Raw genomic sequence first — 14,409 nt, forward strand, 5'->3', positions numbered from 1 at the left:
ATAAAAATTTTAAATTTATTTTCAATATATTATATAAAATTATTATTATATATTTAAAAAATAAACGGTTCCTTGAGAATTTTCAAAACCAAACTACTAAAAGAAAATATATATCCATTTTAACAATTTTTTTCAATCAGAAAGCTCATTATTCCCGCCCCTTAAAGATCTCATATTAAAGATCTCCGTATGATTTTTTTCACAAACGTAATACTTTTGTCGTAATGCTTTCATAATAAAATTGCACAAATCATTTAAACAAAAATACCATTTCTTTAACAGATGTTCCCTCATTTATTTTCACAAGTCAATCTTTAAGGATAATTTTATCAAAAGTTAAAATTAAAAATAATTTTATTGTTTTTAAATATAAATCTCTTGATAATAATTTAGATCATAACATGACATTTTATACTGTATAATAATTTAAGTTATTTCTAGATCATTATATTTATTTTTATACAAAAGTACCAATTAATGTAAAGTTTTCCAGTTCAAAAATCATTACAATAGTCAAAATATTAATTTTGACAAAAATAAATCTATTTAAGATGTATATATTTTAAACAAAAAAATCAACTTAATTAGAATATTAAACTAATCTGACTTTTAAGTTTTAACAACCTTCATTAATAGACTAAGACCAAACTAATCTGAGCAATGAAATGAATAGTCAAAACATTATGTTGATAATGTCTTAAGCTAACCAATAATGCTACAACCATTCTTTATAGCTTGAAAAACGTCACATTCGTAAATAAAGTTTTGTTCAAAATGTCAAGATAACAAACACAATAGCAGAAAGTGATTTAAAACAGTTTCAACATACCAAAATGGCAATGACCATTAAGGGGCAGTAGTAAAATTATTGACACAACCCAACCATGATTGAAGAAAATCGCAAAATGGGGATAATCTTTAGTATCTGTGTGACAATTTCTCCTTTTCGATGTAATTCTGAGCATATCTGTTTTGAGACACCAACCAAACACACAATTCAGCAAGAATAAACAAATTTTTAAATCTGGTTTTGTATGAGCATACAATAGATACACAAACAAGACTAAATTTTGAATCTGTCTTTAACAAAGTTTAGTTTCTGAATGTTAGTGTATCTAGATATTATGCATAAACAAAAATAAATAAATAAAGTTACCAAATTGGGTCAATAAGAGGCATATAGTAAAATTATATATATTAGGGTGCAATCTACAAACAATATCATCCACCCAAATGGGCAGAAACAAATTTCAATCAGCAAACATTACTGGGATAAGATATCAACTAGAAGTTAAGTGAGGATGGGACTTCTGAAAATCGAATTACATCTAATATTTCATTTTAACCCAATAGGGTAGCTCAAGTGAAAAAAGTCTTGCCTAAGATATAATATCTTTCTATTCCCATTAAGAACGTGAATTGGGGTAGGGTAGCTCAAGTGAAAAGAGTCTTGCCTAAGATATAATATCTTTCTATTCCCACTAAGAACGTAAATTGTGGGGTCGTGCTACCTTCCTAAAATTCAAAAAATAATATAATCTTTCAGTTTAAGCAAACTGGAAAATCAGGGGTTTATACCCATTATTTTCTTACTCAAACATTCCTGCAACATATCAGATTTATGCTGTGTTTAGGAATAAATGGAGGGAAGGAAAAAGGAGGGAGAAAAGGATAAAGGGGGAATTTACTCTCTATACCATTCATTCCCTTCCTCTCACTTATTTGGATAGTTTTATAGTTAACCATGCTTAAACCTTTCCTTCTACAACATTCCCCTCCAAATTGGAGTCATTTCATTGAAAGACAATAAAGTTTTAAACCATCCTTTAAAATTGCAAATCAAACGAAGAGATTGTGGTGCCTTTGATTCCTTCTCCCAACACCACAAACCAATTGTAGGGTTAATCTTCTGATACAAGGGAAAAGGGTTATGGCTAATGCTCTATGGTGGAAGTGTACAGATGGAAAGCCTAAAAGTATGGTTGAAAGTATGCGATTGGGAAACATACCGGTTAGGATAAGTGGAGGTTATTAATATAGTAGAAAAAATAGAATAATAGTTGTTATGTGTATGGAATGGAATGAAATGAATTAGTTAAATACTCTTGTTAAGAATTTTTCTCTTCCACGTTGTATTCTCCCTAAGAGTTAGGATTCTATCTTCCTCCACTAATTCTCAATTGCTCTTATCTTCTCTTTGATTTTGTACTAGTGTTATTCTAAATTTCACAGTACATCATCAGCTTCCAAGGTGCATATACAACTTGAATCATAGACATTTATCTTGTGAAAATGAAACAAATATCAGGTTCTCCTTAAACGAAATGTGTTGAAGAAGCTGTATTGAATTATCAAAAACTTAACAAGAAACACAATCTGTTCATTTGCGTCTAAGACAAAGCAATTCTTACAAAAGTAAGGAGGATATGTGTTCACTCTTTAGATATCCAATTTCATAGATCTTGTAAGAACCAGAATCACTGTAAGCTACTACATATACATGAGATCGGTGAGTGTTTTTGTTAAATCAATAACAGATGGAGGAAAATTAATCCAGACGGAGATATTGATAAAACCTAACCGAAAGAGTAAATATAATCACAAATAAAACTAAAGCAAGAATAATAGTTGTTATGTGTATGGTATGGAATGAAATGAATTAGTCAAATACTCTTGTTAAAATTTCTCTCTTCCTCATTGTATTCTTCTCCCTAAGAGTTAGGGTTCTATCTTCCTATATTAATTCTCAATTGCTCTTATCTTATCTTCGACTATTTTTACAACAAAGTATTTTTGTACTAGTGTTATTCTAAATTCATAGTACATCTATAGAATTTGAATCATAGACATTTATCTTGTGAAAATGAAACAAATATCAGATTCTCGTTAACGAAATATCTTGAAGGAGCTGTATTGAATTATCAAAAGCTTAAAAAGAAACACAATCTGTTCATGTAGCGTCTAAGACAAACCTACATCATACCTATTATTTAGATATCTAATTTCACAGATCTTGTAAAAATCAGAATCACTGTAAGCTACTACATATACATGAGATCGGTGAGTGTTTTTGTTAATCGAGAACGAGATATTGATAAAACCTAATCGAAAGAGAATATGTAATCACGATTAAAACTAAAGAGAGAAGATCGGATGAGAAAAAGGAAATTACGTGTAGGTTCCGATGACAGGCGTGAGTAAGAGGATGGTGCTGATCCAGTTCTCGGAGACCTTGTGATGGATCTTGGTCGGAAGATCCTTCCATAGACCTGGCATTACTTTCTGCTGGAAAGGAGACAACGCGTATATCACCGCCTTCAATTTCACTGGTTGCTTCCCCATCTCTCTTTCTCTTTCTCTGTTTCTGCCCTAGACGACTCTTCTCTCTCTATCTCTTTCTCTCTCTTGTTCGTCAAAACTGATTTCGAGTAAATGTTCAGAAGGGTGAGAAGAGTAGAATATATTAATACACCCCCAATACTTTCTATTTCAGACCACATCCAACCCTATATTTTAGATACTCTCAATTTTTTTATTTATTTTTTTATTTATTTGGTAAAAATAAATCAATCTTATTTTTAAAATAAAAAATCACTTATAAAAATTATAACTAGAATATTAAAATACTCCATTCTAATTTTCAATTTATCTCATGACGATCGATAGAATTGTTTGATCTCTATTTTTACCTACGTTTTTGTAATCAAAATTTTGTATTCACTTCAAATTAGAGTGTTTTAAATAGAAATCGAACTCGTAGCATTTGATTTCTTAGACACATGTTCTTGTCACTTGAATAATATATACTCTGAAGTTAGTTCAGATCCAATTTTAAAAATATGTTCATTTCTTATAATTTAGGAATCAAACACAACCCCATAAATATAATATGACCTTCAAAGACGTTTTAATTGCACACTTCAGGTTAAGACGTTTTTGAGTAAAACGCAAAATTGTAATTCTAAGTGAGAATCAAATTCGTATCTTTTAATTTCTTAGACACCAACTTTACCACTTGAGTTACCAATGAGTTAAAATAATTTCAATTTGTAATAAACCAATAAGTTTTTGAATTTGTGTATTGCTCAAACATGATCTCATCCAGATCCGAAACTTTTGTAACAAATGGGGGTGGGGGACCAAAATCTCAAACCCAACAAGGCAACAAATCTCCAAATAGACTTTAAAACAAACAAATTACAATGTTGATTTCTTATTGAAACTGTTTAGATAACCAAACCTTTATTTGTATAGCAATGTACTATTACAAAATGGACAATCCACACATCAAATTTAGATGTCTGAATAGAGAATAAAGATTACATTTGAATCAGTTTAATTTGTATAAGTTTCAACTTTCAAGCCTCCAATTTGATGGCAGCATCAAGTCCATCAACAGTGCTATTCTGCTGCCCCCATAATTGAGCATATCTACCCGCCTTTAATAAAAGAGCTTCATGGGGGCCTTGTTCTACTACCTTCCCATTCTCCAGAACTATTATCTGTAACAATCGAATTTATGTAGAACGCGTATGAATACAAACAGTAAGGAAGATCGTGATTCGTGATATGATGAATTGATAGGAAAAGAAAATTGAAGAACACTTGCCTCGTCACATTGCATAGCTGTTGTGAGCCTATGAGCTATAAAGATTGAAGTTCGATTATTTGCAATAGACTTCAAGGCACTCAATATTTCTCCCTCTGTTGTGCTGTCAAGAGCACTTGTTGCTTCGTCGCAAAGCCTTCATTAATAAATAGATAAATAAATTAGAAGAAATATTTGTTACAACGTGTACACCAAAGGTTACAACTTCTCTATACATATCTTTGTATACTCAGGTCCCTCAAGGGTTTCTAAGTAGCTTGCGAGTTTATTTTTATCTTTTAGGGATAACTTTTCCCCCAGCGGTTTTTTCTCTCAAAAGAAAAATTAACAAAGGTGGATGCAACTTCTAAGATAACTTTTTCTGTCTGTTTGGCAAAAGAGAACTTACAGAAGCGGCGGAGCTTTCAGGAAAGCACGAGCTAGAGCCACCCGTTGCTTTTCACCTCCACTTAACTTCAACAAATAAAAGGATCATGTAATTGCACGCATCCAAATGAAAAGCATAATCAGTGCATATCCAGAAACAAAAATAAATTTTAGAATCTATCTCCAATTAAGTTTAATTTTCCCAATGTTTTTGTATATGGATCCAAGATACAAAAAAATGAAAAAGTGTTTCCAAATGGGGTGGGTACTTATCCACGTCTTTTTCGTTTTTCTATGGGTTCCTTTCTCAAATAAAAACTATAATCAAAGCAAATGGACAATTTGGAAACACTTGTCTACCCTTTGATCTAAAGGGGGTCATGACGGTGGGGGGTCATGCTAACCACCCAAAAACCCAGGTCACAAAAAAAAGTTTTTCCAGAAGAAAAAAAAAGAAAATGTTTTTCCAGACGGCGTCTTTATCCAAATATCCATTTTTCTATAGCTTATTTTCTCTCGGTTAGAGGAGTTTCCTGGTTTAGAAAGAAGAGTTTTTCTTTTTGATAATAGTAAAAAGTTTGAACGCTTAGCTTCTCAAATAAGAATAAGATCTTCAACAACTAGGCAAGTCTTGATTGCTTCGAGAGAGCAAAAGAAGTGATGATAAAATATTACTAAAATCGGTCATCTCACCTTCAGGCCACGCTCTCCCACCATGGTTAAGTACTTGTTCGGAAATTTCATGATAGTGTCATGAATTGCTGCACTTCGAGCAGCATCATACACCTAGAATTTGAGGAAGCATACGAGTAAAAAAATTATTATTATTTTCTGAAAACGTACAAGTAAATGAATATTTTAAATGTTTCCAGAAGAACCAGTGCAAAACCTCTTCCTCTGTCGATGAAAGACGACCATACTGGATATTATGGAATATAGTATCATTGAAGAGAACCTATATTTTAAAAGAAATCATTTAAGTATACAATAAATATGCCACATGAAGAAAATCAGAAAGAATGGGTTAGGATGATGAAACTGGAGAAAGAGCTCACAGTATCTTGAGGAACAACACCTATGGATCTGCGGAGGGATTCCATAGTTATATTTCTTATGTCTTGACCATCTATTCTTATCTGGCATGACAGGAAGTTTAAATCAAGGTAAGTATTAAATGCTTTAGTTCTATCAGAAATTTACATGAAGTTCTGCTTCTAAAGCACATGATCAGATTAGTAATACGAAACACAGATTGGGGTTTATAAGGGTCAATCACACGAAAACATGTGGCCGTCAAATTAATGGTAATAGATAATTATATTTAATTATTTATTTTAGTTAGTTGGTAAGGATAATTATTAGAATTAAAACTATTGTAGAGTTAGGATTGCCCTATTATTATTTGATTCCACTAAGAATGCACTAAGTTTAATTGGGAGTCATGACTGAAGAGGGTCGTGCTAGCATCCTAAATTCAAAAACAATAATATATATGTGGACTCATGTTATCATTTTAATCATTCAATGAAATTACAAAAGGTTCTATACTTTTCATCTCAATAAAATAAAATAAAAAAGTAGTTTCAAGCAAAGCATGCTGAGGATCTTACATTTCCGGAATCAGTGTCAAAAAATCTGAAAAGCAATCTGAGAATGGTTGACTTGCCTGCAAAACCAACAATTTATAGATGAACATTAAAAGCTCTTTCTTTATGAGATAATACTTGTCAATATGAAGACATCATTTTATTGAACCTTCATATAGAGTGATGTGTAAGGGCTTCAAAGGTGTACAATGACCACTATGATTGCTTACCACTGCCACTGGTTCCTACAATTGCTACACTCTTTCCGGATGGAACAGAAAACGATACACCATCTAGAATCTTTCTGTCCAATAGATAACTGAAAGAAAAGAAATCAAGAATATAAATCAGTTTCAAGACATGCAAAAAGAATTAAAGCCAAATGCCCATGGAAACAAAATAAACCATAGATACATCAAGATCTGTAGTGTTTTAGTCCTCCCCTTTCCCCCTTGGGAACAAAAAAAAAAGAAAATGACATACCGCTTCTTTTCACAAAATCTAAGAAAGATTTATTAATTTATTTTGTAATTAAAGTTTGTATTAATAAACACAAGAAAGTAAAATCTTAACAAACAAATAATTATAGAACAAAGAGTGAAAATAAATACAATTATTAATTTCAAAAGTAAATTCAAGCAACTGATATCACACAAACCTCGAAATTATTCTTTATGTAATGCACACTTATGAATGAATGAAAAGCGGATTGCAACACTCATACATATTAGACTAATGATGAGTTAAAATTAGTTTATTTTTTAAATTGCAATACAGAGAAACAGTTACCTAAAGTGAACATTTTCAAATTGAATGCTACCTCCCTTCAAAACCAGTGGCTTTGCATCAACTTCATTCTGAACGCCAGCTTTTTCCTGCAAAAGGTAGCATTCAATCAGAAAGTAAATCAGACCTTCTAACCAAATGAGAAAGAAGACATCTATATCTTATGCTCCAATACTCAATATCATCATTAATTCTGAAAATGAATAAAAAGAAGCTTCTAAGTACCTCAAGTAACTGAAACATGGATTTCATGTCAACAAGACTCTGTATTGTCTCACGATAAACACTGCCAAGGAAGTTTAATGGAAGAGACAGCTGAAAAAGAAGCCCATTCACCATAACCTGGGATTTTCAATGAATATGAACCAAATTAGTTTTTCAAAGATTAAGGAAAAGGTTTACAAATATTTAAGAGTATACAGGTATTACCAAATCACCAATTGTCATTTTGCCACTCATAATCCCATGTGAACACAATACCATAGCAGTTGATAGAGCTGTGCTAAATATCAGATTTTGGCCAAAGTTCAAAACCGAAAGGCTCCTTTGAGTTTGCAAGGCAGCATCTTCATATTCTGAAAAAAAATGCCTCGTCTTAAATTGATCAAAGTTCTCTATTTAAAAAACAAATAACAGATAAATTGGTTCCTTAAGTGTCCATAAAAGAGAAAACATGTGAATTCATCATTTTTGCCATATTGGCAAGACTGTATCAAAATACCAAATTTATATGTATAGAAAAAGCAGACATCATCAACTGCCTACAACATTTTAATCATTCCTTCCCATCTTCGGACATGTTTAAGCCGTAAACAACTACATGATGAAAATCAACTTACTCTCCAATAACTCATCATATTTATCAGCTTCATAAACTTCATTATTGAAGTATTTGACTGTCTGAAAATGGAAACAAGGAGATCAAAAAAGATCAATGACAAGCAAGATACTAAGTGATCTAAATCCAAAACATTCTGCTACATATTTTCATTGCACCTCATAATTGATAAGTGAGTCAATGGCCCTTGTATTGGCATCATTATCTGCTTTATTCATGGTTTTCCTGAACTTTGTTCTCCACTGCAGAAGAAACATAAGTGATCATTATTTATTAAGATTTCAAAATTTTCCCACGTTTCATCAACTAAAGAGGACAATAGACCAGTTGTTGTTTAAACAACAATTCTATACAGAACTTATCCAGTGTAAGCTGGAAATGTGAACAGAAGAATAAAAATACAAAGGGGTAATTGACATTTGCAGTGAATGCCACTAGGATAACCAGTGATTGATAGCACATAAACACAATGTTACCTAACAGTCTAGAGATCTAGGATTTGTAAGGAAATGTAGATGAGACGAAGAATGACCTAGACCTTTAGAGGAGATAAACCGGAATCAATACTATTTCACCATAACTCCAAATAATGGATACTCTACTACTATAAGCTACTAAACCCAATAAGCTACTAACTTACTCCACTAATAACCATACTATCCTTATACTACTACTTACTATACTACCCTTAAACTACTACTAAGATATCCTACTACTAATGTTACACACAACACTAAAATATAAACCAAGGTACTCAACTACTTGAACTATTAGTGTAACAAAAAGGAAACTGTTCAGAAAGAAAGAGAGCTAATGATAAGAGACAAAGATCAAAACCTGTGTCACAACCAATGTGAAAGCTACATAGGCAGCAACAGAAAGTGATGTGATCCAAGCAAACGGTGCTCCAAAATTGTATGCCAATATACCTGATACCAGAGATATCTGGAGGGGTACAGGTTAAATCTGTTGAAATCAAATTGATGGAGAAAAACTGAAGGAAAAGGAACATAGTTATTAATAAACAAGCAATAATCTTCTTTTTTTAAACCAGGGTTTATTCCCTGGAGTAATGTAACACTCTAAACAAGAAATAAATAAGGAATAAAAATGAAAAGGGACAATATAGAGATAGTAGATCAATATAATTAAACAAATTCAACATTACAGTGTCCTTGAATATCATTCAGTCTGACTCAACCATCATGCAGACAAAAATCAAGGCAACAAGATCATACCTCCAAAACGGTAGGTACAACATTGAAAACCATGGCGGAAAGGATAAAGTTTATTGCACGACTTCCACGATCAATAGTTCGGTTAAGAGCCCCCGTTTCTCGACTGCAAAAGAGAAAAGCACATGTGTGGTATAGCTTTTGACAAGAATGCACAATTTACATTTTTACAAGCCATATATCTACTACAATTGCAAGCATCTAGGTGTGCAGGATGATGGACTTGGCAAATTTTTTTCACCAAACTACAATAGAAAAAGAACCAAGTGTGGTATAGCTGAAGATATCCTATAACAACTACATTATCCATAAGTGATCAACGAGTACAGCATCTGATAAGGATGGAAGGAACATACATCCTTTCCATTAATTATTAGCTTACAATAAAGGTTTTCAGATGGTTAAGCATCAGTGCATCACTCATATTTTAATTCCATTAAACTTTCTTCATCTGAAATGATCTATATATTTTTTAACTAAACAAAGAATAAAAGGACTGGTTTCCATGTTTAAGAGATAGTTAAAGGTGTGAACGCATGAGATCAAGAACATACCTAAGATGATAATGAAGATCAAGGTCATGCAGATGTGAAAAAACCTGAAAACATAATTAGCAACAGATCAGTGTGTTAGGACTTGCCACAGTTTTAAATCTTAGAGAAAGCAGGCTTGTGATATATGACAATAGAAGAGTTAGAGACTAATGGGTATAAATAATTATAACACTTTTTCAAGCAAGCATTTCAAACAATGATTATATGGAATGATTTAATAAGCCAGACACTTGAAACGGGTAAGTGTTTTTTAAGGCACGATACTTTGTAAGTAAACATCAAGAGATTTTCCTATAGCTTAAAAAAAATCAGGGAAAAAAAGCATTGTATGCGATAAGATATAATAGGGCATAGCATGAACAATGGGATACTTGGGAAGTACTGCTCTTATACTCCTTAACAAGTTAATAATAACTTCGTATTCCAAAAAGTTCTTAGCTTTCTTACTTTTTGACCATTTGTATACTAACAAAGAAAAATATAATAGCTAAAATTGTTGTGCCAAACCCAGCAACATTCATGTTGCACATAAAGTGAGACAAAATCCTATGATCACCAAAAAAATATGACTGTAATGTTCAGGTAGGGCTAAATTCTTTTTTGGGAAAAGTAAACTTGTATTAATGATGTTTAGAAAAGGTTGTGAATTCAAAAGATAATCATAAAAAAGACGGTTTCCAAGGAAGAGGGAGAGAAGAAATAAAAAGAAAGGAATAAGGAAATGGCTCACATCTTAGCCTACAAGGAAGGACATTAAAGAAATTTGAGCAAAACAAATGAAAAAACATAGGCTAGCACGAGAAACCCTTGTAGTTTCTCATTTTGAGCTTTTGTTTTTGCTTTCATGTAATTTGTTCCTCTTCTCAACGATATTAATTAATGACCCTTATTCAAAAATACATAATACCCCCTTGAGTGATACAATGTACCATATGATTTCTTATCTTCAAGATGTTTCTCCAAATCATTGAATGATTCCACTTGGGTCCAATCACTCAAGTTTAAGCTGAGGCTTTGGAGTTTGTTTCCTCTCTTCGAAAGACGTTTGGACTTGGGAGAATGAAATAATCTTCTCTATCTTTTCTAACCCCTTTCAAGATATGACTCGTTCCACTCAAGAGAACTATGAATTATTGTATCAACACTTGTCCACTAAACTCTAGGATTTTTTCCTAAATTCTTAATCTTCAAACAACAATAATTCCAAACTAAAACACAAACTAGTTCTTTTTAACAAAAATCATATTAGTGGATATCGACATTATTCTTTTTAACTAGATAGCTCATTTTTAAAACTCAGTTCAGTAATAATTATCATCAAAAAGGGAAGACGAATTATCTTCAGTACTACTGGGTTTGTCTCTTCTTCTTTTCTTGTCATTATCCCTTGCTAAAGAATCTTTAAACCTTTAGAAGGTAACATCTAAGATCATTCAATGCAGAAGCACAATACCATATGGGGATTTAAATTGCAATGGTGGTGGCCAATTGCAGGAAAATGAAGGGTGTTTTCAATACGTTTTCCTACATGTCCCATTAGGAAGCGATTTGACGGATGAGCTCCTTATGAAAGACAAGTCTCACAAACAATATTTTTTTACAAAATAAGGCTATGAGGAGTTTAAGTCCACACTAAATATCATCTACTTTGTAGTCTTTTCCTTCATTTTGTCGGAGATGAAACTAAATTCCTTCTTTTTTATCCTTTAATTTGCTTCATTTTTTCCTTTATTTTTAGCAAAATGGAAAAATCCTGGTATTAGCAATCAAAAAGATTTAGAACTTTTAACGAGATACTGAACATGCTTAGTTCTCATTTTCAAAAGCAAATACATCATAAATTTCATCATTTGAATACAAAAGTATCAGAAACGATCCTCTAATTTGTTGACCTTGTGTATGAAAAACTTATAAAGCTAAGTACAATTGACAAGAAAATGGTTTTTCACCTATGAAGAAACTACACATCTCCTATAAATCTGGGGAAAAGGGTGAAAGCGTCGTACCTTTCTAGAAACAGAACGGATTGTACGTAACGCCACTTTTGCAAATACAGCACTTCGCAACTCTACACCATCAAGGTAAAAAAAATTAGGCCAACTATCGAGAAACTATACCTAATTACACAAACGCTAAAACATGAGTGAAAGTTGAACTCGATTTATGGGAAAACAGAAATTCAGATCCAGTTAACTCAATTACGCCAAAAGAAAATAACATATTTTGATTGAAGTACCATTAAAAGCAGACGCTCCTGTCCGTGCCACACCATATCCAATTAGTACAGCAACAGGACTTACAAAGAGAGCTAAAGCGGTTGAATTAGCTGCTGTAAATGCAGAAAGGGAACTAGCATTGCCAGTTGCTGTAGTTAACCAATCAACAGCTAGCTTGAACAGGAATGGCACTTGAACATTCAAAACCTGAAGATCAGACATTCACTGACAACCCAAGTTAAATCCATTGAAAATATCTTCAACCTGATCAATACTAAGAGAAATGAACAACAAAACTAGACTTGTAAGTTGTAAATTGTAACCCACCTTGGCTCCAACCAGAAAACCCAATGCAGCAATCACCCTAAACCGAAATTCAGGGTTATCTTTCATCCACAAACATTTAGCTAGAGTGGCAAGGATTTTCGTGTTGGGTATATTCTCTCCAGAAGTATCATCACCTTTCACCACAGAAGTCTTCTTCTCTATCTTACTAGGTTGGTCATTTCCAGCTGATGTGGAGAACATAGCATGTCCATCTAACCCAGAAAAATCCTTGTTCTGGAATTTCATCACATAAGCATTATTAATCAAATTTTCTTTTCACAATACAGCATAATTCAGAAATTTCTTCTTCTTACTTGTGGATTTGAAGGTCGTGAACTTGGATCAGAAATGAAACCCTTCAGGTGCTTGAAGAAATGAGAGGTACTCCTGGTAGTAGTAGTAGTAATAGAAGTAGAAGTAGTCAAATGATAGTGAAGGAGAGTTTTCCCGCCGGACAGGCAAGAGGTCAAGCGACGGGAACTAGGGAAACGAGTGACAGCGGCGATGGAGACATTGTGAGAGTTCGCAATCATCATTTTGTTTCCTCTCTGTAAGAGAAATCTGCTCGCCCTAAAGCAACACCTCGAAGCCATCGCAGTCTGGTGAATATATCAATTTATTGAGCTGAAAAGCGCGCACGAGTGCATGATAGAGGTTGTGTGGAGCTGGATTGAAAATCAAAGGAAGAAGGAAAAGTGGAAGACGCAATTGAGAAGAAGACAAAGCATCTCCGACGATCTGTAAATCAACTTCTCTCCGACCACAAGAGAGAGAGACGACCAAAACTAGGATTTCAGCTCACTTTATTTATTTTTATTTTTTTTACATAATTTTTTCTTTAATTGTCAAATTAAAAAATTTTATTCACAATTTTTTTATTCTTAACCAAAAAAAAAAAAATTTTGTCATTCAACTCAACTAAACAATATAATAAATGTAATTGCAACATTTTAATTTCTTAAATTAATTTTTTAACTAGACTGGACTATGACTGCAAACGAGTCAAGTAAAACTCAATATTTAATTTTTCAAGATCGTCTAAATAAAATCTAGAGACACAAATTTTTTTCTTACAATGTGCGGTCCAATTAAAAAGCATAGTAATAAGAACCGAAAACAGCTGATGAAGTCAGTTCCTTCTTACCGTCTATCTAACTCTCTCATCTAATTGTATTTATTGGTCAAATTGGGCGTCTGGTTTGGATGCGTCGCATAAGATAACTGGATGCACAAGAGATTCTGGAGGCGAAATGATTTCAAATTGAACTTCAATAGTCCTATCCATGCTGCCTTGACTTATAGTTTCCTTTTTAAAATAAGATCTCCGGATGAGATTTTGTAAGGAGGGTAAATGACTTGATTGAATCGGTTTATATATTAGAATACACGTATAAACCAATGAAATTGTTTTTTTTAAATTAAAAAGAATTGGTTTAGTTACTTCAATTGGTTTTATTCCCTGGTAAAAAATTATTACTAAATAATATAACTATACATAAATTTTATTTTAAAAAATAAATATCAAACTATATATATTTGTTTTAAAAAATAAATAACAACGTCATATATAGAAATTTTGTGATTTGAAAATTGGATTATTAAGATAAATATTGAAGTATCAATTATAAATTATGTATATTTTCTAAATTTTAATTATGATCTGATTCAACCGCCATTACCGACAAATCTGTCAGTTTTAATATTTTTATATAACTTAATTTGCTTATAGAATTATTTTTTTGGATAATATTATTAATTATTGAGGTTCTTGATGACTAATATTTTAAAAAATATCTAAAAATTGTACAAATTTCACAGTTATATAATGATCGAGTAATTGAAAAAAAACTTTTATCAACCAAAACAAAATCAAGTAGAAAAGTGTTGTGATC

At 32.2% G+C, this 14,409-nt stretch overlaps 2 protein-coding genes across 2 annotated transcripts; both read right to left on the bottom strand.

Annotated features, from left to right (window-relative positions):
* Window positions 1-654: 654 nt before the first annotated feature.
* Window positions 655-3,428, bottom strand: LOC124936091 (cytochrome b-c1 complex subunit 8-like). Its single transcript, XM_047476549.1, has 2 exons — window positions 3,173-3,428; window positions 655-967 (listed from the first exon to the last, which is right to left on the bottom strand). Exons 1-2 carry the CDS (start codon window positions 3,340-3,342, stop codon window positions 919-921), a joined length of 219 nt encoding a protein of 72 aa, XP_047332505.1. The 5' UTR covers window positions 3,343-3,428; the 3' UTR covers window positions 655-918.
* Window positions 3,429-4,159: 731 nt separating this feature from the next.
* Window positions 4,160-13,301, bottom strand: LOC124934153 (ABC transporter B family member 25, mitochondrial-like). Its single transcript, XM_047474634.1, has 20 exons — window positions 12,832-13,301; window positions 12,518-12,751; window positions 12,211-12,397; window positions 11,981-12,042; window positions 9,975-10,018; window positions 9,424-9,526; window positions 9,023-9,130; window positions 8,344-8,427; window positions 8,187-8,247; window positions 7,777-7,922; window positions 7,573-7,689; window positions 7,351-7,436; window positions 6,792-6,880; window positions 6,586-6,641; window positions 6,031-6,111; window positions 5,865-5,930; window positions 5,669-5,761; window positions 4,998-5,062; window positions 4,610-4,745; window positions 4,160-4,502 (listed from the first exon to the last, which is right to left on the bottom strand). The coding sequence occupies exons 1-20, from the start codon at window positions 13,108-13,110 to the stop codon at window positions 4,359-4,361; spliced, it is 2,241 nt and encodes a 746-aa protein (XP_047330590.1). The 5' UTR covers window positions 13,111-13,301; the 3' UTR covers window positions 4,160-4,358.
* Window positions 13,302-14,409: the final 1,108 nt, after the last annotated feature.

Source organism: Impatiens glandulifera, chromosome 4, assembly GCF_907164915.1.
Source record: "Impatiens glandulifera chromosome 4, dImpGla2.1, whole genome shotgun sequence".
In the NCBI taxonomy this organism is placed as follows: Eukaryota; Viridiplantae; Streptophyta; class Magnoliopsida; order Ericales; family Balsaminaceae; genus Impatiens; species Impatiens glandulifera.

Excerpts from the sequence above, each read along its gene's own strand:
- LOC124936091 (XM_047476549.1), bottom strand. The coding sequence starts at position 3,342 with ATGGGGAAGCAACCAGTGAAATTGAAGGCGGTGATATACGCGTTGTCT. Across the intron at positions 968-3,172 it reads CCTGTCATCGGAACCTACAC|ATATGCTCAGAATTACATCG; the intron begins GTAATTTCCTTT and ends GTCTCAAAACAG.
- LOC124934153 (XM_047474634.1), bottom strand. The coding sequence starts at position 13,110 with ATGGCTTCGAGGTGTTGCTTTAGGGCGAGCAGATTTCTCTTACAGAGA. Across the intron at positions 10,019-11,980 it reads TCCGTTCTGTTTCTAGAAAG|GTTTTTTCACATCTGCATGA; the intron begins GTACGACGCTTT and ends TTATGTTTTCAG. Across the intron at positions 4,503-4,609 it reads CAGCTATGCAATGTGACGAG|ATAATAGTTCTGGAGAATGG; the intron begins GCAAGTGTTCTT and ends CGATTGTTACAG.